Source organism: Amblyomma mixtum, chromosome 10 (assembly GCF_055824585.1).
Source record: "Amblyomma mixtum isolate Tamu chromosome 10, ASM5582458v1, whole genome shotgun sequence".
NCBI classification, from domain to species: Eukaryota; Metazoa; Arthropoda; class Arachnida; order Ixodida; family Ixodidae; genus Amblyomma; species Amblyomma mixtum.
In genome coordinates, this window is record NC_143021.1 from 996,672 (window position 1) to 1,020,174 (window position 23,503).

Genomic DNA, 23,503 nt, shown 5'->3' on the forward strand with positions numbered 1-23,503 from the left:
TGGAGCTGCTGTCGGACAGATGCTTGCAGCAGAGTGCTGGCAGCGAGGTGGTGGAGTGGAACACCGTATAAACGGAAAAATGCTTCCTTCAGTCCCTTGAACAGGTGGCCGTCCGACGGTGGAAGGTTGAGCTGGTCAAAGATGTTGGCGGGTAGCTTCCACTCGACGAGGAGGAACCGCCAAATCTGGGACGACACACCGTTCACGTATAGCTGGGCCTCCACTTGTGCGAAGCATACAACGGGGCTGTGCAGGCAGAGTGGCCACAGCTGCACTCAGGACAGGTCGCGGGGCAGGATCGGGTGCCACTCATCTTGTGGTAGGCCCGTGGCGAGGCAGGAACTCGGAGGTACAGCTGCAGTGCGCTGGTTGAGAGGGCGTTCAGGCTGTCCTGGGTCACCAACTATGTGGCACACAGTGGTACCAGATGCGGTGCGGCCACGTTTATTCTTGGTGATGCCGTTCTATGGATGAAGGCAGTTTGTGCAAGCCTTGAAAAGCTGAAGATGATGGCTGCCATTTGAGCCGGGTGCGTAACCTGTCCTGTTCTGCTCATGCTCGCCAAGCTCTTCTTTGTAGCGCAAGCAGAAGCGGTGGGGCTACAATCTTGACGTCAGTAAATGGTGTGCAGCATAATTTGTTGCAGTGACAAAGAACGACACATACAGCATGATAACAGACAACACACATTGTGTATTCTTCACCTTAACTTTGGTAAATGGTTTACTGCTGAATTTTTATGCCAGCAGAACACGAACTAAAATAAAGTAAAAGAATTGCACACTTTGCACAAATGTGTGTGTGTCATCCATTTTCTTTCCGTGCCTGTCTTCCTCAACATAAAAATTAAGCATTGCACCACTTAACAAAGTTAAAATGAAAAATGCACAGTGTGCATTGTCTGTTATCATGCTGCATGTGTCTTTTGTCAATGCGACAAATTATGCAGTGCGTCACTTGCTGAAGTATACATTTAATGCAGCCTCGCACTCGGCACATTGTCGTGCACATTTTTGCTTAACGTGTGGCCACGTTTCGCCTTCTTGCTTGTTGCTGTTTTGGGTGGCCGACCAGCAGGGACACGCCTCGAACCTCTTGTGAGTCCAGGTCGCCGGCGTGCCAGGCTCGTTGGCTGAACCTTTATGCTTCTGCCACTTCGCCTGTCCACTCTCACTGCTGCCTTGAGCCGAAGCATCAGTGCATAGGCCCCGCTGCTGGTACTGACGCTTCTCACTCCAGCAGCTAAGTCTCACGAGTGACAAATAAGAAGGGCTCCAGTCGGCTAAGAGAGAGAGAGAGAAAAGGACGGAAAGGCAGGGAGGTTAACCAGGCGATGCCCAGTTGGCTACCCTACACTTGGGGAGGGGAACAAAGGGGAAAAAAGGAAAAAGAGCGGCAATGAAATGAGTTGTCGGCTAAAGCGTGGACCTTGCGTATGGCCTGCTCCAGGGCCTCACATGCTTCTTCACGTTCCTGCATGATATTTGAATAGAAGTGAATACTCACTCAGTGCTTACATTTTTACCTGTACCAACAAGGGACATTACCACAAAGTGCTGCCTTTGTGAAGCACCTATATATCTGTATAGAATGCACCTAGCATTTTAAAAATGCTGATGGTGAATTTTTGCGGCACAAGGGCATCTGTGGCCAAAGAACGCCAAGGCATAAGCTGTTTTCATCTTGTCAAAGTGGGGTCAAAGACCCATTTTTCAAGCATTTCACCCTAAAGAAGCCCTTCACTACGGCGTCCCTCATAGCCTGAGTCGCTTTGGGACGTTAAACCCCTTAAAACCACACCGAAACCAAACCGAAGAAGCCGGGCACCAGGCCAGGGGGAAGCTTGTACGCACTGTATCATTAGTGACTACCTGATGGCACTCGGGTTTGAACCGCGCAGTATCATTTTCAAGCATGCAAGCCTTCCCATCATAGCATTTCTCAAGTCTCACTTGCCATATTTGATGCAAGCATTGAATGAGATGTAAAAAAGTACCCCAATATACCTCATGAGTTGTGCTGCATGAAGCCACTCCTGATAAAAGCTGGCCACTGGCAACACCAGCTTTATCTTGTGGTGCTTCTGGTGCCTCGTAGTGGTCTTGCTCGACCTCCATCAGAAGTTGGCCACTGGAGGCGCACACTTGGCTTCTCTGGCTGTAGGTGTGGTCATCTGTTGCTGTGAGAGGAGGAGGGGGCATTTCTGCTTGCTGGGTTGGTTGGAGGGGTTCAAAGAAGGCTCGTGGAGGGCATCTGTCCCCAAGTGCCAGCTGTGCTAGAAGAATGCAGTCTGCAGTTGTCAGCTGTGGGCTGTTTGGAAAAAGGCCACCAAAGGCCTTCTGCACAACTGCTTGATGCTTGCAGAAGGCACCTTGTTTGCCTGCCCAACAGCTGCAAAGACCAACATCAGTGCGCACTTCATAGTGGTGCGTTCCAGAAGAACTTGGAACAGAGAAGACATTCTCTCCTTTTGGAGTGATGTCTTCTTTTGGTACTTCTGGCATGGTTTTTAGCAGCTGCTCACAACTGGTTGGGTGTTTTCCTGCCCTTTGATGGGCATGCCGGAGAAGTTTCATCTCAAAGTATTTTTCCCATGTTGTCGTTATACTTTCAACAAGGGCCACAGCATTGTATGCCTTGGTCCTGCTGAGGACTATGTCTTTAAGTATCCTAATAGAGGCCTCCGAGTAATTGTTCGTATTGTGCCCTCTTGTGACAATGCCCTGCTGATGGAAAAGCACCCACTCCTCCTCCTGGTCAAGGAACTTGTACACTCGCTTGATGTAGCCCTGGTGGCAAATGGTCAGAAGTGCTTCTTTGGCTGCCTCCAGTTCATCCTTGCTGACTGCATAGAGAACCTGAAATCGAATTGCGAATAATTATAACTTGCCATGTTGAAGATGTCAACTTTGCATTATCATCATCATCAGCCTGACTATGGCCACTGCATGACAAAGGCCTCTTCCATATTTCTCCTATTAACCCTGTCCTGTGCCAGCTACGGCAACCCTACCCCGGCGAACATGGATATAAAGTCTGTATATCTATATACTATGCAAGTGCCAATTGAATCTTACTGCAGCACACCATCACTGTACATCCCATGAGAACAGGTGCTGTGTGGCTCCTTGTTAGTGTGCATGTTTGTTCTGTATAGTCAGGATGTACTCACAGCCAAGGACTGGCTGGGAAAAGTAATTTTTGGCCCACATGGTATCTACACTTCATCGCCTAAGTGCATTTCAAATGGACACTGAGGACACTTTGAAGTTACCTTAAAGTGATAGATTACTACTCTGCAATCACTAAGGGTGTGCTTTCTCAGAACATGTCCTAAGAAGATACCCTCAAAGTACCTTTACTATGTTAACTGTTGACCGCCCAGTGCGGGTAGATAGTCTGTTAAATTTGGAAATCTTTGTAAGCCCGCTGCAATGCCAGTAAGGATAAGGTGTGGAACACGGTATTTCTTAGAAATTGCTTGCGTTCTCCACGCTTCTTGAAGTGGTCAAACTATCATACCTGCTATACAAAACATAATGAAGTATGTACTCATCATTGCGCTTTTAATATGGTACGTACAGTAGTGTAGGAAGTTAAAGAAAGAAAGTAAAAGAAAAAAAATGACATTTACTGGACTTGGTGAAAACATTTTTATGGACTGGCTTCTAATGAAATGGTAAGCTGTGGCAGAAGGGGGGGGGGGGGTATTATGCAGAGTGCTGTCATGGTGCTAGACCAGTGTTGTGAGTTATGGGGGATGTGCAAGGGTCAATCTGGTTGTATAATGCACGATATGAAAGCGTCAGCGCACAACCAGACGAGAACTATGAAGAAAGACAGGAAAATGCGAGTGCTCATGTGCTTCTGTCTTCCTTCACCATCCTTGTCTGGTTGTGTGCTGAAACTTCCATGTCATGTCATACCAACATGCCCAAACTGCAATGTTACTGTATTATGCATGTGCGCTAATCCAGTGTGCACAAGTGACCTATCAGCATGTTGAAAATTGCAGAAACAGACTCTTGCACAGCTAGCGCTGTAAAATGTGACGTTGAGAGAAATAAGGTAACCTACCATGCCTCAGACTGTAAGCAGTGGTGCAATCACATATGAAACTGTCGGTCATCTTTTGTGTTGCTGGCGTACACATAGGGGGTTGGACTTTTCAGCTTTTATTTTTTGTAAATTCGGCGGACCTTTTTCAGCTGTTATTTCAGAATGGAAAATTCTTTTATTTCTTTGGCAAGTACAATTTCCGACGAATAAAATACTGACTTTCTTCGGTGGCTTATTGTAGCAATTCTGCGTGATCAAAAGTTACTTATAGAAACTTGTAGAAAAAATTGCTCCCATCATTAAGAGAGTAACTCAAGTTAAACGAGATTGCCGGCAGACAAAAACGGGGGTGGAAGTTTAATTCTACGAACTAGGTGTTGTGTTATCGTTTGGCTGTTGCGCTGCTGTGAGCGCTAGGGCAGGGCATCATGTGGTCTGTGTGTTGATGGCAGCTACGGAACTGTCGTTCAGTCGTCACAGTAACCACCTTTCCATGAAGCGCATGCACAGTTTCATGTTAGTGTTCGACATACAGTTGGTTCGCTACCTAACTGACTAACTTCTCTGGGCAGGTGATGATAGCGAACAAAGAGTGCTTAGCCAGAAGGTGGCGGGGAGGTGATGCTTCCTGGTCTGCAGAGGCATGTAAGCTAGAGGAGCAATACCTCAAATTTCAAAACTGCGCTGCTTATTCAGCACTGCCATTTCTCGTCATTCCCCTGGCTTCCCTAGTTAGTTATTCTTGACTTTTACTGAGCGTAACCCACATTCAACAAGCCATGGCTTGCATACCAGATATACTGACTTCTTTCAGTTAAATCCGGATTTCGAAAACTGAGATTGGTGTACTTTTATCTTTTATTTTTTTTTGTTTAAATTGAAAAGTCCACCTCCAAGTATACATTATTTGCCAAACAGACTGCATGGCTTAATGGGAATAAGCTCTTTAAAGAAAGGGAATAACTAGAGTTGAACTAAATGTTGAGGAAAAAATCTGCCGAGTCACCTGCACGGGTGCCTTATCGAGCACTGCGCGGAATGCTTCGCTTGCCGCGCTGTCTTATCAAAACCAGTGCGACAAACCAGTGCGTCGTCTGCACCGGCGCGAATTTTTTCAAACGCCGCGCCTATGATACCGGAAGCGCTTTGGGCTACCATCATCATCAGCACCCATGACCCATGTTTGTTTACATTTACAAACGTTGAGCGTGTCTGTTTCGTGTGTGTGTGCTGCCATGTTTCGATGGGCGCTGTGTGCTTGTTTTCGACACGTTAACAGCGCTGCCTTTTTTTTAGAAGTGCCGTGATAAACGAGGCTAGCTATGCAGAAGCTAGAATGTTTTCGACGTTTCGCAAGGGAATGGCGGCTTGCACTGCAGCCGTTGTAAAAGTACGCGTACATACAGTGTCCGTGGCAGACGAATGACAATGTTGAAGGATATTCTCTTACGGTTTGTAACTCTTGTCGAGGTAAAGCTGATTGGAGTCAACGTAAGTGCGGTCAGTCGACGTATACCATGAATGTAATCGTGAAGTTAGGGCACTGACGCCTATTGCGATGTGTGCGGACGGAAAACGGAGTGCATCCCACTGCCAAGGTGAGTATAGCGTACAGCTACTGGAAAATAAGACGCTTCGTATGCGATGCATTTTCTGTAGCTACGGAGATTGTAGTTCACAGCGAGCAAATAAACAACTTTAAAGAGCAACGCGATCTCCTAAGCACCGTAGTGTTGTGTGACGGTGCGATTGACGATCAGTAACAAACGCAAACGAACTGCCGGTTTGTATGGAAAGGCATCTGCCTCTCCAGGACTTTCCTTGGTAGAAATAATCTTAATAGCTTATAATGATCACACCCAGTGCGATTTCTAAATACCCGATTTAAGGCAGTCCCATCGTTCGATGTTATTCGAGATGTGTACTAATAATAGAGGGTTTACAAAAGTAGGTCTGGCAACAGTGACAGGCACGCTGACCTCGCCTGACCCCGCGGTGGCGGCCATCTTTGGATCGCTTCGTCCGTCCGCTCCGTGTCCGTCCGTCAGTGCCCGCCGTTGTGTCCGTGCTTGTAACGTTGTCGCCAAGTGCACTGTGCGTGGAACGGATTTTCAATGTCAAGCGAAGTCCTTTCCTGGTCCAGGGACCTCTCTTTTGTCCCTGACGGTTTCTGCCAGCGACGGCTAGAGGCATATTTTGAGAGCCAAGGCGTGGTGTGATGCGTTATAGTGAAGTCTTTCCCCACATCTCTGCGTATTGCAATAATCCACTTCTTTCTCAAAGCCGGGTTGCTTGGGAAACCATGGAAGGAGACCTGCACAAATAATAAACAGGTTTTGTCAACAAGCACCACATTATAGCTGTGGATGCTATACTTTATAGCAATACTGGAAAATCTGATCACACGAACTCTTGCGCGAAGCAGGCATGGCGCGGTGATAGCTGATTTTTAAAATTCCTCATAATTTCAGCACAGTTCCCTTTTCCCGAGGCCGCCCATTTCAGCTCTTGCATATGAGGTTAAAGCTTGAAATGTCTACTAAAAGAGGAAATAAACAAGAAATCGCCATCTTTACAAAACCAACTGACTTTTCGGGTGGCTGTCAACTAAGAAACCATCATGGGATTCGAGAAAACCCACTAGAGTGAAATGCAAGCTTCGTTATTTTGTGGATCGCGCTGGCAAGTATTCATAGGCACAGACTACAAACCTGAGCTGCGCGCTCTGGGCGCGTACCGGACTTCGCACGCGCCATCAGGCGATAACATCTTTTGAAACGGGCTGGATGTGAGCATGACGCTACACGCGTGATGCCTCATCTTTTCCTGCTTTACAGGACGCCGCGGCTTTGGCAGGCGCTTTTGTAGCGTGAAACAGGCAGCTTGGGCGCCGTAGGCAACGATTTTGCCATCTGCACAATGCACGGCCATTTCACACAATGGTTTGAAAACTAGCTTCGGTAATCATGCCCTTGTAATAAGTCAAATAGAGAATGGCGAATGCAATCCACGTACAAAAGGCTCCAACGGATCTATTCGAGCTTTAGCGTTCGTTACACATGTATTGCTCCTTCTCCAGTGTCATTTTCCATCTCAGCACAAGCTTTCGTGAAGTTCACAAGGCTCCATTGCACGCAAAACAACCTCGCTGTTTCAGGTGATCGCGATCGCGTTCTATGAGCTATCTCCCAGTCAGAGGTACATGCCGTAATGCCTGACATGCTGCAAGTGACGCTTGTAAAGCCGATCAAGAATGCAAACGAACGGTCGTATACACACCTTGTTTCCGTGCGCGTCTACGACGCTGCGCTGGCTGCAGAAAGGCACGCAGAACATGCTGGCATTCCGAATGGAGCTTGGTGCTAGCACCGACTGTTGTGATGCCAACAAATGACGCAATAACTTGCGGGAATTCCAATGAAGCTCGCTGTGCGTGCACGAGTTCCACGAGGGCTCACGTTGGCGCGTACTCTCCAGGTACAGTGAACTGTCCTCCGGGTACTCCGGGCGGTGCGGACGGACTGAACCAAACATGGCCGCCGTGCGCTGTTCATGTTTTTCTCACTAGATGGCGCTAACTTTTGTAAAGGGTCTATTAGCAGCCCCCTCACTCTGCTGTTTACTTTCACCCTGAGGGTACTATATTAAAAAAAAAAAGCTATTGGCATTGCCGCAGGCTATCATCTAATCGATTGATTCTTGGCCCAGTAGGATTACTAGGCATGCAAAACATGCTGATCAATGACTAAGGTGTATGAAACTATGATGGAAATTACGAAAAACTTCGACCTATTGACGCTTAATCACTGTAATCATAAGTGCTTACTTTACCTCCGCCACTTGGCACAAAACGAGGAGTCAAAACTCGAAAAATTGACAGTGTTGGAAAGACAGCATTGATGGGGAACTGAAGAATGTCATATCACTGTTGAAGTTCCTTTAATTCGAACACTTACCATAATGCATAATTTTGGCAGGCTTTGTACTATAAAAAGCCATATAGGCTATTTTCATTCAGCAACCTGAGCAGGCTCCAGCTGTTATTATCGTTGGTCAGGCACTTGAAGATCTCTTCCTCCTTTCTGGCTGTATTCCTGTAATGTACAAGTCCTTGAAGCCCTTGTCCTTGCACAGGTCTACAGCAGGTGGCTAATATCCACCTCTGCGGGTGGCATGGAACACTTTGGGCTAGTGCTGGGTCCTGTGTTGTCTTCAGAACTCCATCGGCATGTCGCTGACAGGGGAAGTGCGGCCCTTATCCTTCTGAGGGGCACTTGTCCGATTATGTACGTGAGAGAGGGAGAAAGTACATGAGGAATCCTGTGTTTTTTCTTAAAAGAGATGTTAAGTTGGGAATAGCTGAGCGCGCATCAAAAAATTGCACCTTAAGGGTATGATGCAATTGCATTAATGGCTTAACGCTAATATATGTGCAGTTGATCATTCCCTACTTTACATTCATAGATTCCTGGGGGTCCTATACCACTCCTGGTGGTTTAGTAAAACGAGCTTTTGGGAAAATTGGTTGCCTAGCTTGGACATAACTGCAGCACAAAAAAAGGCAACCACATAGGGAAGAAAACACTCGAGACACGCCAAACAGCCCTGCAATGGCAGGTGCTGTCGCCGGTGGTGCTTGGGCGACCCAGGCTGCTCTTCCCAAGCAACTAGTCATTAATTTAACTGCCACCTGCAGTGTGTGCTCACAATTGAGTGGGCCAGTTGTGATGACACCACGAGGCCATGTGATCCAGGTGGCCCACACAGGCTGCTTCTCCGGGGGTTTTTCACTTGCAATGCCTGATTTTGGTGTATGATTGTGTCTGCTGTCCTCTGTCGTCAACATTCTCAGCACCTTCAGCTGTACCCACCCACAATGCCTTCTTTTGTCCACTGTATACGGATGCGTTTTTTGTTTGCTTATTGAGAGCATGTATCGCCCAAGTTACACTTAGTGCCCTTGTCACTCTTTTTAGTTGTTTTAAGGCCACTAGGAGTCTGTGTAAATACGAGCTTCTGTTATACACACTATGTCATTTATGGCCTCCATAGCATCGCATGCTGTGTATGGCTCCATGACAAGTGGGTCGGTGGCCCGATATGTATCTATGATGTATGTTTGGCTCTGTGTGTCGGGCTGGTAGCTGCTGTTCTATCGCCCTCTTCTTTGACCAAACACATCCTTGTATGCTATGCATGTTCCCGGACATACACCGACCAGGGTTCGAGTTGTTGGCTTCTCTATGTGACAAGACTTAATTGTCTTGTTTGTGGTTATGGTCATGTATTCCCATGGAGGGGGCGTCTGCCATCATCACTGTTTGAACTGTCTCCTCATTGTACGGAGACGCTATGGGTATAACATACTTTCACTTTAGATTTCTTGCTGCCTCTAGATGTTCAATTAGTTCAGCCAATGTGTTAAGGCTTGCATGTTTCTGAAGAATTTGGATGTTTTGGCAAGGCCATGATAGCTTGCATTGCATATTGTTTCCAATGCCACCCACTGTCCCCTTAGTCATTATAACTGAGCCTGATATAGTAGACAGGGTTGAAGCACCGATCGCACAAAACATCTGGCCATCTCTGTTCAGGCTCCTGCTCCCTAAGGTTATATATGTTTGATCAGGTGTACTAAAGTTGCTGTTGCTATTTACGTGTTATGGCACCATTGTGTTCCTTTCCCATACTTATGATTGTCTAGTCCAAGGACTCTCAGCACATCTGCCTCTTGTGATGCCTCATTTCGAACTCTTTTAGTTGCCAATTGCTGTCTTTAATTTTTGTCAGCCGCATGACTGTAGCTTGACTTTTGTTTCTGGTGGCTTCCAGGCCTGCTTAGCAGGCATACTCTTCCCGTGTCTTTAAGGCTTCTTGTACATGCAGGTTTTGTCTCTCAAGCTGGTTATTATCATCATCAGCTTGACTACGCCAACTGCAGGGAAAAGGCCTCTCCCATGTCTCTCCAATTATCCCTGTCCTTCACCAGTTGCAGCCACCGCATTCCCGCAAATTTCTTAATTTCATCCACCCACCTAACTTTCTGCCGCCCCCTGCTACGCCTGCCCTCTCTTGGAATCCACTCCGTTACCCTTAAGGATCACCGGTTATCTTGCCTTCGCATTAAATGCCCTGCCCAAGTTCATTTCTTCCTCTTGATTTCGACTAGGATGTCATTAACCCGCGTTTGTTCTCTCGCCCACTCCGCCCGCTTCCGAACTCATAGCGTTACGCCTATCATTTTTCTTCCGTAGCTTTAAGCTGGGCCCTCTTTGTTAGCCTCCACGTTTCTGCCCCATAAGTGAGTACCGGTAAGTAAAACAGCGCTAGACACGGGACGAAGGAAGAACAACACAGCACAAGACGCTTCGTCCCTTGTCTAGCGCTGTTTTACTTACATATGATGTACCAACTTGCCCAAGCCTCCGCCTTAACAGAGTACCGGTAAGATACAGCTGTTGTATACTTTTCTCTTGAGGGATACTGGTAAACTGCCATTCATGATCTGAGAGAACCTGCCATAAGCGCTCCAACCCATTCTTATTCTTCTAGTTATTTCCCTCTCATGATCCGGATCAGCTGTATACTGTACCTGCCCTAAATAGACATATTCTCTTACTACTTCCAGCACCTCGCCACCAATTGCGAACTGCTGTTCTCTTGCTAGACTGTTGAATATTACTTTGGTATTCTGCATGTTAATTTTTAGCCCCACTATTCTGCTCTGCCTGTCTAATTCATTGACCATGCTTCACAGTTCATGTCCTGATTGACTTAGCAAGGCAATGTCATCAACGAATCGCAGATTACTTGGGTATTCTGCATTAACTCTTATCCCCACCTGTTCCCATTCTAGGCCCCAGAATACCTGCTGTAAACAGGCAGTGAATAGCACAGGCGTTATCGTGTCTCCCTGCCTGACACCTTTCCGTATTGGAATTTTATTGCTGACTTTATGGAGAACTATGGTAGCTGTGCAATCGTTATAAATTATATCTTCCAATATTTTCACATAACCCTCCTCTACACCCTGATTCCGCAATGACTGCTGAGGTTTCTACTGAGTCGAACGGTTTCTCGTATTCAATAAAGGCTATATGTAGGGGCTGGTTATATTCTGCGCATTTTTATATCACCTGATTGATAGCGTGAATATGGTCTTTTGTATATGGTGTATGGTTATGAGTGAACCAAACTGTGACATCGTCTGCACAAATCATGAACTGCACCTGTAGCCTTTCAACGCGATATCCAAAAGTAAGAGGTTTAAAACTGAACCTTGTGACACTCCTCTATTTAGTAAAGCTTTTTGAGCTCTATTTGAGGTATATTACCGATTTGTTCTCCATTGAGCCTGATAGAGAATGTCCTGTCCTTAAGCAGGTTATGTACTACTTTGGTGACCTGTAAGATAGGAGAAGACCCACATCTTTCATGGTCTCCAAGATCTTAGCATGTGACACGTTGTCATATGTTTTCACCACTTTTGTAGCTGCCATAGAGCGTACAAGTTGGCTGTAGGGCGATGCAAGTGTGACCTCTTCAACCAGTATAGCCAACCCAATTTCCATGCCTAGGCTTAATAGGAACCACCATGATAGGCACATGGCATTCATCTTTAAACGGATTTTACATATTGTGCCAGCAAGATAGGCCATAATTATTATGTGCTTGTGGGATATTTTGCAGCTTTTGGTATTGGGACCACGGCTGATTGTTTCCAGTCTAGTCTCTTTGACAAACCTCATTTATTACACCCAGAAGGCCATCAGTAGTGTCTCCTCCTAAGTTCTTAAGGACTTATTAAGGAAAATAGACATGTCCTGCTGTAGTTCTCCCACTTGCTTCTTCTGTAGCAGCCAATAACTCTGGTTTCGTAAATGTTGATGTTATCCCTACCTTGTCAACCGTGTCCTTTGTCGGTGGTAGTTCTGGAGACTGTGCAAGCTTAGGAAAGAAAAGGACTGCTGCATGAGCTGTTAGCTCCTCTGACGTGAGCTGCAGGGTGAGCCAAGTACTCTCACAGCAGCATGATCTCTTTGATTTTCTGCCCCCTTTCCATGCCTTTGAAAGTCCTGTTGGTCGTTCCTGTCCCAGACGATAGAAACCATTGCTGCACCTCTTATAAGCCAGTTGCGTTTCACTATGCCATTGCCTGATCCAACACTTGGTTGATGGCTGTCTTTCTTTGCATGCCCTCAGGATGCCGACCAGTGTGTATCTCCGTGTCCTGTTTTCAACGTGTCCAACGTTGTAGAAAGTGAAAATCATGAGTTGTCTGATCTCCGTTCACTGTCGTTATGAAGGGTGTGTTCGTAAGGTGGCCGCAAGAGTATATGGTGTGGGTTCGAATATCTTGCCGTACACCATCCCAATGCGCTACAGAAACTTTCCTTCAAATCGTCCTCATTTGTGCCAAATTAGAACCTATTCTAGCATGAATGGTGTCACTACCCCGTGCATCCAATTCTGCCTCCAACTGCACTGTACCGTGACCCTTCCACCACATCAGATCTGGTGCATGTGTTTGTGGGGTGATTCTGCATTGTAAACTACAGCTTTGTGAGGACAGTGTAAATTTCATCATCTCTTTTAGAGTCATAATTATATCCCCAAGCAGTGTACAGAGTGTTAATGTCTCCACCTGGTAGTATTGGTGCTCCAGGACATGAATGACCAATGCCTTTGACCCATCCAAGACTGGTCACAGTGTTTTTGGGTCGAGTTTGAAGGGGCTTTAATATCAGTGATGATTTGCTTGGCCGCATGAGTACCGCAACTACTTCTTGCTGATTACTGCACCACTTGTTCAAGTCAAGCAGTGTTCGGGGAATGTTGGCCTTAGTGTATACAGCAGCTTTTCCTGGTATTTCTGTCTCTGCTTTTGCTTGTTTATCATGAATGGAAGGGCACTGGTACCGAATATATCCCGAGATAGTACGAGCCGATTCTGTTCTTGCATCGGGAATGCAGCTGGCCTTATAATAACTTTGGTTTAATTTCCCCAACTTTATAGAGAGCCCCCTGCAATTCCATTGTGTAATCTCTTGCTGATTTTTGGTGACATTGCTGACCATGCTGAAGAAACTGTCAGTTGCACAGGGGTTTCTTATGCTGCCTCCCATGCTGTTGTGCTAGTGGCAGGTTTACATTTAGGAACATTCACTGACCTTGCTGCCTTACTGAATGCAGGCACCTCTTTTTGTCAACCTGAACTTTCCATGTGCCTTTATGCTATACTGTTACAGTTGTTCGCCTGACTGACAATGCAGAAGTTTGTGTGAAATGCATAGAGAAAAAAATTCTCTAATAAAAGTTGAATTTGAAAAGAGCCGATGCTGACTCAAAGCAGTCCTTTGTATATTGCTCTTGCTGCTGGAGAGTTGTCACAAAAGATACCTTTTGGGAACTGCGCAGTGAGAGCACCTTCAAACTGCATCTGTGCTACGGCAAAAGGTAAGTGAAATGCAACATTAATGAGTACTGTGTGGAGATATGTTGTCAGCGTCGTCATCAGCTTGACTATGCCCATTGCAGGACAAAGGCCTTTCTTATACCTCTCCAAATATCCCAGTTCTGTTCTCTGATAGCTGCAGCCATCCCATCCAGACAAACTTCCTAATCTCATCTACCCACCTACCTTTCTGCCACTTCCTGTTACATTTAGCTTCTCTTGGAATCCAGCCTGTTACTCTTAATGTCCACTGATTATCGTTCCTTCACATTATATGCCCGGCCCACATCCATTTGTTTTTCTTGTTTTTTTTTTATTTATTTATTTATTACCTCAAAGGCCCCGGTTGTGGGGCATTACATGAGGGATGGGCGGATTACATGCAGATTATATAAAGATTACTGAGTACATAAAGATCAGGATACATAAAGATTACAGGATACATAAAGATTACTGATTACATAAGGATGGCCTCAATCTTTTTCCTCAATTGACCTCAATTGACTAGGATGTCATGAACTTGCTTTGTTTCCTGATCCACTTTGCTCTCTTCCTGTCTCTTAACATTACAACTATCATTTTCCTTTTTCACAGCTCACTGCGTTGTCGTCAATTTAAGTTGGACCTTTTTTTGTTATCCTCCAGATGCGGCTGTTATATATGTTTCTCTCGAGGGATATTCGTAAATTGTCATTCATGATTTTGAGAGTACCTGCCAAATGTACATGACATCATTCTTGTTCTCGTAGTTATTTCACTCTCATGATCTGGATATGCAGTGACTACCTGCCCCAAGTGGATGTATTTCCTTGCCACTTCCAACCATACCTCGGCAAAATCACAACTGCTCACTCAGGCTCACTCACAAGAGTTTGGTCAACCTATGGGCTTACTCTGATTCACACAAGCATAGGCCTGGGCTCTCTCTAACTCATGAACTCAAACTCATTTACACCTCAACTTCTGACTCACCTGAACAGCCACTCATTGCAACTCATGACTCACTGACTCTCGCTATATTTGTGCTCAGTTTAGACTCGCAACTCATCCGAAATCACACACTTATTTCGTCCCATGACTCATCTGAACTCACTCATATTGACTCATGACTCATTTGGGCTCATTCATTGATTTCGACCACGGTGTAAGAATGTATTTAGGTGTTGACACTGCGCTCGGCGGCGCGACCAGGACTTGTTCGCCGCTCCCTGCGCTTCTCTCGAACGCTGACAGATGGCGCTACGCACCCGGAGCCCCTAGTCGCCGAGCTTCGGCAGCCGTAATGCAGATGCCACGGGATCTTTCGGTGCCGCTGCGTGTACGCGTGCTTTGTGAAGTGCGGCAAGACAACGAAGGATTGAAACTGCTGTCGACACCAAATAATTTTGGGCTACTTCGTGTTTTTCTTGCTGAGACTGCATGAATGGGCGGAACAGCAGCGAGGACGCAGCCCTGTGCTGCTTCCGAGCTCGTTATCGAAATGCGTTCATAGCAAATTTTTTTTTCGTTCATCCGCACGACTGCTGTGAGCATAGTTAACTACACTGCCTCTTAAATATAAAAGGTCGGACTCAACGCGCCCACATTTGGCCTGAAGAGCCTACGCGTACATTCAAACATTGCTTGAGCAGTGTATTGCGCCAATGCTGCGAGATGACCGCCGTGTTGAGAACATGGTTAACTTCGGCCACCTGGAGTTCTTTAATTTGCACAGAAACCTCAAGGACGTTTCCGCATTTCACCTGCATCAGAAATACTTACTCCGCAGCCACGAATAGAACCCGCGCTCTTGTGCTGTATTGCAGAACGCCACTGCCGCTATACACGCGAACGCCGGGACCAAAACAAAAATCCAAGTGTGCATTTGCGGCTTTTTAATAGCAAGTGCAGTCCACAATTAGGTACGCGAAACGCAAATAGTTACTGGAAATGCCACTGGCGTTGTTTCTGCCAATCTTATCCCTCAGGTCGGCACCGACGATGCTGAGTGGTTGTCTCTAGCACTAGGCCCGAGAACGTAGGTGTAATGCCGGCTGCGGTGGCCGCGAAACAACGCAAAAGGTGCCCGTGTGCTGTGTGATGTGAAGAATCCCATGTGGTGTAAGTTTGGAGCCCTCCATTGCGGCATCTATTAATATATGCCCCTTCGGGACATTAACAGCACAATTTGCTTTTTTTTTTGCTCAAATGCGGCCTGAATAGCCATTCTGTTGAACAAACAAATTTATTACAAGTAGCCTCTCTGAGAGATGTGATTTCCTGTAGTCACTAGGTTATGCACAAAACACAGTGAATCACAACCTACTGGGCTACTTTCGTGTAATCAAGAGCCAAGACCGTGACTGCAATTGTGATCACTGCATTCGTTTATTTGGACGATACACTGAGCGAATCATCCTCTATCATCTAGGATGAGCACAGCTTGGCCTGTTTCTTTTTTTCTTGACACTGCTTTGTCATGACTGCATTGGTGTGCTTACAATGCTGCCTCATACGCATGCTGACGTAATAGTGGAGGAGCTGTGCGAGTACTTCTTCCTTGTGATCAGCACATGGGAATGTCATCGTGTATGTATCTATCACTGCGTCTATGGTGTCCCAGTACACCGTGTGGCAGTCTGCATAGTCAACAAAAAACCGCTCCGTATGCTTTAGAAGGTCAAATATGTTGACGTTAGGGTGGGTAAGACCCCCTCTGGTCTTCACATTTGTTAGAGCTGCTTCAGCAAAAGAATTATTTTTTACGCTGAAGGCTGACAAGCAAGCAGCGCAGCTGGTAACTCTTCGCATCTTTCTGCACAAAAGACCGGTGACATAATAAAGTATGCAGTCTGTAATTTGCCCTCCGTCTGATTTGTGTTTCCGAACGATATCTTCACATTCCCAGTCTTCTACTGAAACTAGATCGTCTAGCTTTTCTTTAATTTGATTGATGAATCCATGGCATGATGCCACTTTGTCGTCTGTTCTAATGAGGGCCCTGAAATATGACGCATCCAGCAATGGTTCCTCACCCTCGACGACTTTGCAATTGCCATACTTCGGAGGTTTAAGGATACTGTAGATCGACAGCGTCTGGTAAAGCTGCATGAAGGTGGGCATCGAAGGGTGATCATTCTGGCTTCCTGCCAACCGTATTTTGCCAAAGAACCGCTCGATAGGATCTTGGTTCATTTTGTTGGTTAGGACATATTTGAAGTTGTGGCAATCAAGCAGCACCTCACAAAGATCCAAAGTGGACTTCAATGTGACTCGAAGTCCCTCGCAAGTGCTCTTTGTCAAGAACATGTCTTTTATAATGTTGCCACTTTCCAGTTCTCTTTCCCAGCTGTCCAGCCAGTCAATTCCATGCTTGAGAATTGCGAGGTCTCGGCTGTTCCTTGTGATCCCTTCTGCTGGAAATCGCCTGTTCAGTGCATCAAACAAATTGTTTAAAAACAACGTGAATTCTTGAGTTTTCTCGCTGCCTATGAGTTTGCGGATACCTTGTTCCCGATAAAACTGAATACCTGCCGCCATGGAGCGGCTAAAGACTTGGGTGGCTAACTTCACACGCATCTTCTCACAGTTACTCGGGTATATGTGAGAGTGCGTTATTTTCGGGCAGACTTTTAGGCCCCCCGCGTTGGCAACGTCTTCCTTGTAGACTTCAGCATAGTACTCCCACTTGATCCACTGTCCTTCGTTTTTCAAGTATCGCTGCTGCTTAAGTCTATTTCTCACACACTTAAACAAGTGTGGAGTGTCAGAAAACGCAAAAACTTTTCTTTCAAGGTCAACTGGGTGCGTGAACGAGTTGCAGCTCTCCTTGAGGCTTCCATTAACACCTAGAATGTTCCACATGCTCCTGTTTGTTGACGCGCCATCACAGACAAACCCATGAATCTTTGCACCGGCTTCTTCGAGCATCACAATAGCTTGGAGAAGCAACTGAGCGAGAATGGAGCCTTTGGTTGCGTTTTTTGCTGCGAACACCCCTATAGGTTGAGCGTAGCTATCGCCAAAAGGACAGAACATGAAAACGAGGGCTTGATCAGCGAGCTCATCAGCGTTTCCAGCGTCTGTTGCCAGCCCTACATATGTCATCGTGCGAGAATTGACACGTTTACTTTTTCTAACCTGCATTTCATCGAACATGATAATCCCATGTCGCTTGAAGTCGTCCATTTTTTCTATTTTGCTTTTCAGAGCAGAAAAGAACTTGCTGTCAAATCCCGACTTAAATCCCACCATAGAGACATACCGGCGTATTGTTCGGACTGACGGCAATGCGAGCACTTCGTTTTCCATGAGGAACCTGTAGGCTGCTGGTGACCTGATATGAAGGAGCAAGCAAAGCAGGATCCAGCTGTCCGAGTATCGTCGTCCCTTCTTAGAACCAGTCTTGCCAGCAGCCACACATTCCTTTAACACAAGCTGCTGTGCCTCAGTAAGGTTCGCATCACGAGAAATGCGGTCAAGTGTTTCATCACTTAATTGTTTAAGCTTGGCTTTGCATTTGCTCACTTCCGCCTCAAGATTTTTTTTTTCCTTTTAGAAGTCGCACTTTGGACCTGTAGCAGGAAATTCTTGCCTTCCGCAAAAGGTCAATGCGGGCTTTTTTGGAAGGGCTGCTTAAAAGACGAATGTGCTTCATTTCTCCTCTCTTCTTCATACGGGAGTAATGTATCCGGAGTGTGTCTTTCAATCTTTCGCAACGGTCGCAACTTGCTTGTTCAGAAAATAACATGCAGTTTCTGTGCCGCCACACGCCACATGCGTCGATATATGCACACTCGGGTTGGATGTTGCGGTACATCTCGCCACCGGGGCCACCAGCGCATACGTGCAGGTTGTGAAACTTGTGAATCACACTCTCCAAGTCGCTTAGGCCGCATGAAACAACATCGCCGCTTATGGCGTTGACAGTTATAGGGTGACCATAAATGAAGGCACGCAGTGACAGCATTCCGCTGGATGAAACTGTAGCATCTAATGACTTCCTCAGGAAAGGTGCCTGGTCGCGTTTCTTCGCCAAAGCCACTTCCGTGAAGACTACAGCCTCCACACCAAAGCTATCAACAACTTGTGTTGCCCACGAGGTTCCTGGAAGTTGAATGCTGGATACATAACTCGAGAGACATGAAAATGTGAGCGGTTCCTTTTCATCTTGGCCGCTGACAGACACTCCCTCGTGACTTTCCTCGACTAATCCGAGGCTGCTGCATGCTGCCAATGGTGCTTCAGTCTGGACGTGACACAATCCATCTGGACCACCCTGATGTGGACTCGTGCGGTTGTCCTGACGAAAAATGAGAGAAATTATATCAGTGGAAATGGATTTAAGGTATTGTTATAAAACATATGCTACTATCAAAAGCAGCCAAACCCAAAAAGCTACAGGCAAAATTTTCGCGGACTGCTTCAAAAGCTAAGGGCTTAATCATGCTGTATGTTAACAACAGCTAAATTATTTAATGTCCTGGGCTGGGCAGTTACTATTAACCTGTATTGCAAGCAACTGTATCTCGTTATCCAGGGGCACCTATAGGTATCTATGGCATGCCGGGAGGACCGATACGGTTAGCAGAAAGTTATGTACAGGGAACACTAAGCACCTAGAATATTAAGTACCCGGAGCAGTGCAGAAGAGAACAAACCTTAACGTCATGAACGCCAAGGAAGACGGAGGTGGCACTTGAGGAGGTGCCTCCAAGTTCCATGGTGGGAGAAGGGCACGTTCCTTGATCACTCCACTCACATGTCTGCAGTTTCTTCTGAGGGCTCGATGATGGATCGGTGCCTTTTTGTTTTTCACAGACCGTCCCAACGGGCAGTGCGACAGCGGCGGGAGCGGGCCGCTTGCTTGACTGATCGCCACACGTGGCCGTAGACTGTCGTTTTCTAGGAGGCTTTCTTGACCTTGTCGGTTTTGTCAGATATTTCGGACACCCGGGAAAAATACTGGGCACAGCATTCGCCGACAGCACCGGGATCTTCTTCGGTACATTTAAAAGTACCTTGCCATTGAACTCGGCATAGTACGATTTTGATATCATATGCTCGGGAAAGTGCTTCGCGCAGACGTGGTCGCTCGGTTGCAATATCCTATCTGCTCTGGGAATTGCCCGGCGCCAAAGTTCTAAGCGAGCAGGCTCCGACGGAGCTTTAAAAAGTGAAACTTGATCCGGACAACTCCGGTAGCCCGAACTGCAGTTGGGTACGAAGCACTTCTTACCCATAATTGCGTCTAGCAGACTTCTGTACCCGGCTGAAGTTGACAGGTGTGTCACAGCAACAAACAACAGATCACAGACACAATGCACATAGGCCGCGACGACCGTCCATGGCGTCGGCCCGCGCCACCACGTGCGTTTCCACAACTGTCAATCCGGCTTGTGCCAAACCGCGACACAAAAAGCTAGTTCTAGCAAAATTTGCTCGTCCATGATGGAAGCTGACGACGTGGAAGCTGAGATCGTGGTGTTCACAGCTTGTGATGCACTCTCTCAGCCCAAAACATCGACCAACGCAGCCTAAAAGGGCACCTAAAGCAGGGCACGCCGGAGAAGGGAATATACGGCTCTGGGCACGCCGCTTGCCGCACCGAAAGCGAAGGGCCTCTGCTCCGCAGCGTCCCCGCGCCGCTGCGGTCGGCGCATGTACTAGAGGGCGAACACAATCTGTGCGCGCTCTCCGCCGCGGCGGGCGGCCAGTGTCAACACCTAAATATATTCTTACACCGTGATTTCGACTCAAGACAAACCTGGTCTCAATCATCACAAGTGGCATGCCCCTGAGCCGACCAAGACGCATGACAAGAGACTCCCATGCAGCGACAGCGTGGAACTTGATGGAAGCTTCCGACACATCCTCGCGTGGTTCATCACCACACCTGCAGCCGCGTAAACTAGTAAAGGGGAAGGGACAAAACGCTGTCTGCCTCGCTTCCGTGAAATCCTCTTCTTCGGTAGCCATCAGATGTCACCAAGCCTCCTCACCTTCAAGCATCCTTGGCTGTGGCAGCAAGTAAACATAAATTAGCAAACGAGGAGGGAAAAAAAAAATAGGAACATGATCTGATCCTGAGCCCAGACTGATGACTCGGATCATGATCTGAATGTGAGTCTGCTGACCTATGCTTCCAACACCTCGCTGCCTATCGTAGACTACTGTTCCCTTTCAAGGCTATTAAACACTAGTTCCTCTACAGGTGTACCACCGCCTCTGTGAAAAGTAGACAGAAGGGTTTGCTTCTCAGCCATATAATGGAGCCCTTGTGGCACTGCTGAAGATGAAATAGGCTCGAAAGGTGAGCTGAACAAAGGGGTTCTGCTTACTTTGTTGAGGATTAGCTTAGGGGGTGCCATAAGTGCTCCGCTATAGGCTCAGAAATAAAACTCATTGCTTTTGCCAAGAACGATACATCTAAACAGTGAATATACAATCAAACATTCTGAAATGCAGGCTTTTGCCATGGCTTTGCAAAAATCGTAACTTCACAGGCAGCAGCAGTGGCAACAATTGAACATGCACTAGATCCTTCTTGCTAGTTCTGTAGTGGCACTTGAAGTGCTCAAGACACCATAGATAGACACTTCAGCGCATGACATGAAGGAGGACGATTCATCTCTTTATGCAGCGTTATTGAGTTGTGGTTACATAGGATCTGGGAAAAGCAGACAGCATTAGCCGTGCTGCTGCAGGTGTGGCAGTGAACATAGCCATGTTGTCGCCATGCTGACAGTTAAGCTGCATTATGAAAAATCTGCACCTTCCCACAAATTAGGCAGTGCGCTGAAGGCAGATGAGACCAGCTGCGGCAAGAGTAAGTACCCATTACTTGGGGGTAATTGTATGCTGCTCGGCTGCAGCAGTCGTGCAGCACAGTACAATGCTTGCATCTTCTCAAATTGCTGTAGGCCATAGCCATTGGTTGTGCAATTTGCACCAGTGTGAAATTATCCAGGATGCAGTCTTTGAGCGTATTGAGCCGTGATGTGGACATCTACCTGGAGAATAAACTCCTAGTCCATCATAATGAAGTTGCACCTTAGGTCCCAACCAAATGCTGAGGAACCTAAATGTTTGCTGGCACTGTGCCCATCTTTTGCAATATTCTTTTCTTGCACTGTTGCCTAGTTTGTCGGTAGACTTTCACATAGATGTGTTTGTTTTGTGGTAGTTTATTGCTTCATATTCTAATGCATCTTTTAGATCATGCTAAATATTTCTACATCCTTAGTAATTCTGCATGTAGATATGGTTGTACCTCCACTAGCAATAAACCTACAAAAGGTAATCTAAAATAGCACAATGCTGCAGTGATAATTTTTTTTTTTTCAGTCTGCAGTGACGTGCCCACTGAATTTTTCACTCTGCTTGCATAGAGTGCTTGGAAGCTGAAATGATAGGAAGTCACTCACTATCACAAAAGGCTATTCAGTGATGTGGGAGCTCTGACAGCACTTTTCAGCCAGCATAATGAACTGGCATTGACAACAATTGTCCCAACGGCTATCTAACAAGCAAATGATCCTTGAGCTGCAGAGGTGTCCTAGCAGGTACAGCAGTAAGGCATCGCAACTTCGAATGTCATATTCACAGATGGTGTGGATACTACTTGTTGGAAACATGACACTAAATGACTCTGTCGACTAACAGAGTGACACATGTAGCAAGCACCATATTGGGCAGTTCCGCACAGAACCCCTGGTATGTGTATTATACTTGGTCGAAAATATTAATGGAAGAGTGTAAAGAACACGTAAGTACATTGTATGAATTACATTAGGGGAAAAGCTGGGAGCACTGCGCTGCCTTGAAGGACTTGACGCCCTGATGGTGGATATACAAGCAGTACAGTCCAGTGTGTTGTGCTGTGTTGCCACGCACAACATGCAAACACGCCAAACACTGTCAGTAAACACTTTTATTGGCTCTCTTAGGGGCTAGCTTTTTGTTTAGTATGCCTTTCCTTTTTTCATCCAGCCCCACCCTTATCATATCAATAACCATGTAGGCAGCGACTTTACACTCGCCACAGTGGTCGAACGGCGTTCGGCCGGTGTGCGCGTCAGTAATATTCTGTGCTCTTTCCAGGTGAACAGTCCGTCCGCCCAACTGACTAACATTACGCGCACTGCAGTGTCCTTGCTGTTATGCAGGATGTGTCAACGTCAGGCCCGAAACCGGGAGTTTCCTTGGCGCAATAAGTCAAACTTTCGTACTGTCATTCTTGTAAGCGTCAGTATATTAACTCTGTGTTGTAAACGTCATACTTTAGGAGAGGGGTGTTTACTAGACAAAGTAAACGGCGATCCAGATGAATTAAGGGGCTCAGTCCTTGAAAAGGTACTACCTATCATTCGTTAGCCCGAGGCCACTTCTCGAAACGACAGCAGCACACAGAATACATGCTCGCTCTTTATTGATACCAAGGCGAAAAGTACACGGACTGTCGAACATACATACGTGCACTGGATTAGCGAAAATGCAGACATTACATGCCTTCCATGCATCAAAAACTAGCACAGCAGTACGCTGGCTGTTATGCAGGCAGTCTTGCGGCAACGTCAGGCTCGCGAGCGAGACAGTCGAATTCTCGTACTGTCATTCTTGCAAGTGCTCACCTTTTCGTGCTTGTAGTCAGTAGCACGCGGGTAACTAGCACAACTGAAGAGGGCGTAAACAGGATGCATCGCAGCTAAAGCTCACTTTATCGCAGCTGCCAAGACGGCACTCTCTGGACGCCGCCATTTTCATTTTCTAGCGTTCATAAGCGCGAGCGTCGTCATGGGAAACGTGACCATTTATTTTAGGACTTTGCCTTTTAGTTAACACACGCAATTAATAAATTTGTTTTTTGCTTATTTTATTATAATAAATCGTGCGCTTGCGATAAAAAGCTCAAAACGAATGTGTCGTGATAAGCGCACTCCACCCTGGAGCGAGGCCATGGAGGAAGGAAAAAAAGAGGAGAGGCCCTTTCCACGCAGCACCCTGGGAGAA

General features: G+C 46.6%; 2 protein-coding genes across 5 annotated transcripts in view; one reads left to right on the plus strand and one right to left on the minus strand.

Annotated features, from left to right (window-relative positions):
- Positions 1-713: 713 nt before the first annotated feature.
- LOC149324963 (uncharacterized) lies at positions 714-23,326 on the minus strand. 4 transcript variants are annotated; one of them, XM_089562723.1, is made up of 3 exons: positions 6,039-23,326; positions 2,007-2,858; positions 714-1,282 (listed from the first exon to the last, which is right to left on the minus strand). In XM_089562723.1, exons 1-3 carry the CDS (start codon positions 6,063-6,065, stop codon positions 1,250-1,252), a joined length of 912 nt encoding a protein of 303 aa, XP_089418849.1. In that variant the 5' UTR covers positions 6,066-23,326; the 3' UTR covers positions 714-1,249. The 4 variants fall into 4 exon arrangements, with proteins under 4 accessions (XP_089418849.1, XP_089418850.1, XP_089418848.1 ...); XM_089562724.1 differs by having other exon boundaries at positions 714-1,355; XM_089562722.1 differs by having other exon boundaries at positions 714-1,473.
- LOC149324964 (F-box DNA helicase 1-like) overlaps positions 3,728-23,503 on the plus strand; it is a 218,746-nt gene continuing 198,970 nt past the window's right edge. The window contains exon 1 of the mRNA XM_089562718.1: positions 3,728-5,657. Within this exon, the coding sequence (XP_089418844.1) occupies positions 5,618-5,657 (40 nt within the window). The 5' untranslated portion in view covers positions 3,728-5,617. The remainder of the gene's footprint in view (positions 5,658-23,503) is intronic.

Coding starts and splice junctions, on each gene's coding strand:
- LOC149324963 (XM_089562720.1), bottom strand. CDS start 6,065: ATGGCCGCCACCGCGGGGTCAGGCGAG. Junction 2,859..6,038: donor CCACCGCGGGGTCAGGCGAG/GTCAGCGTGCCT, acceptor ATTCGATTTCAG/GTTCTCTATGCAGTCAGCAA.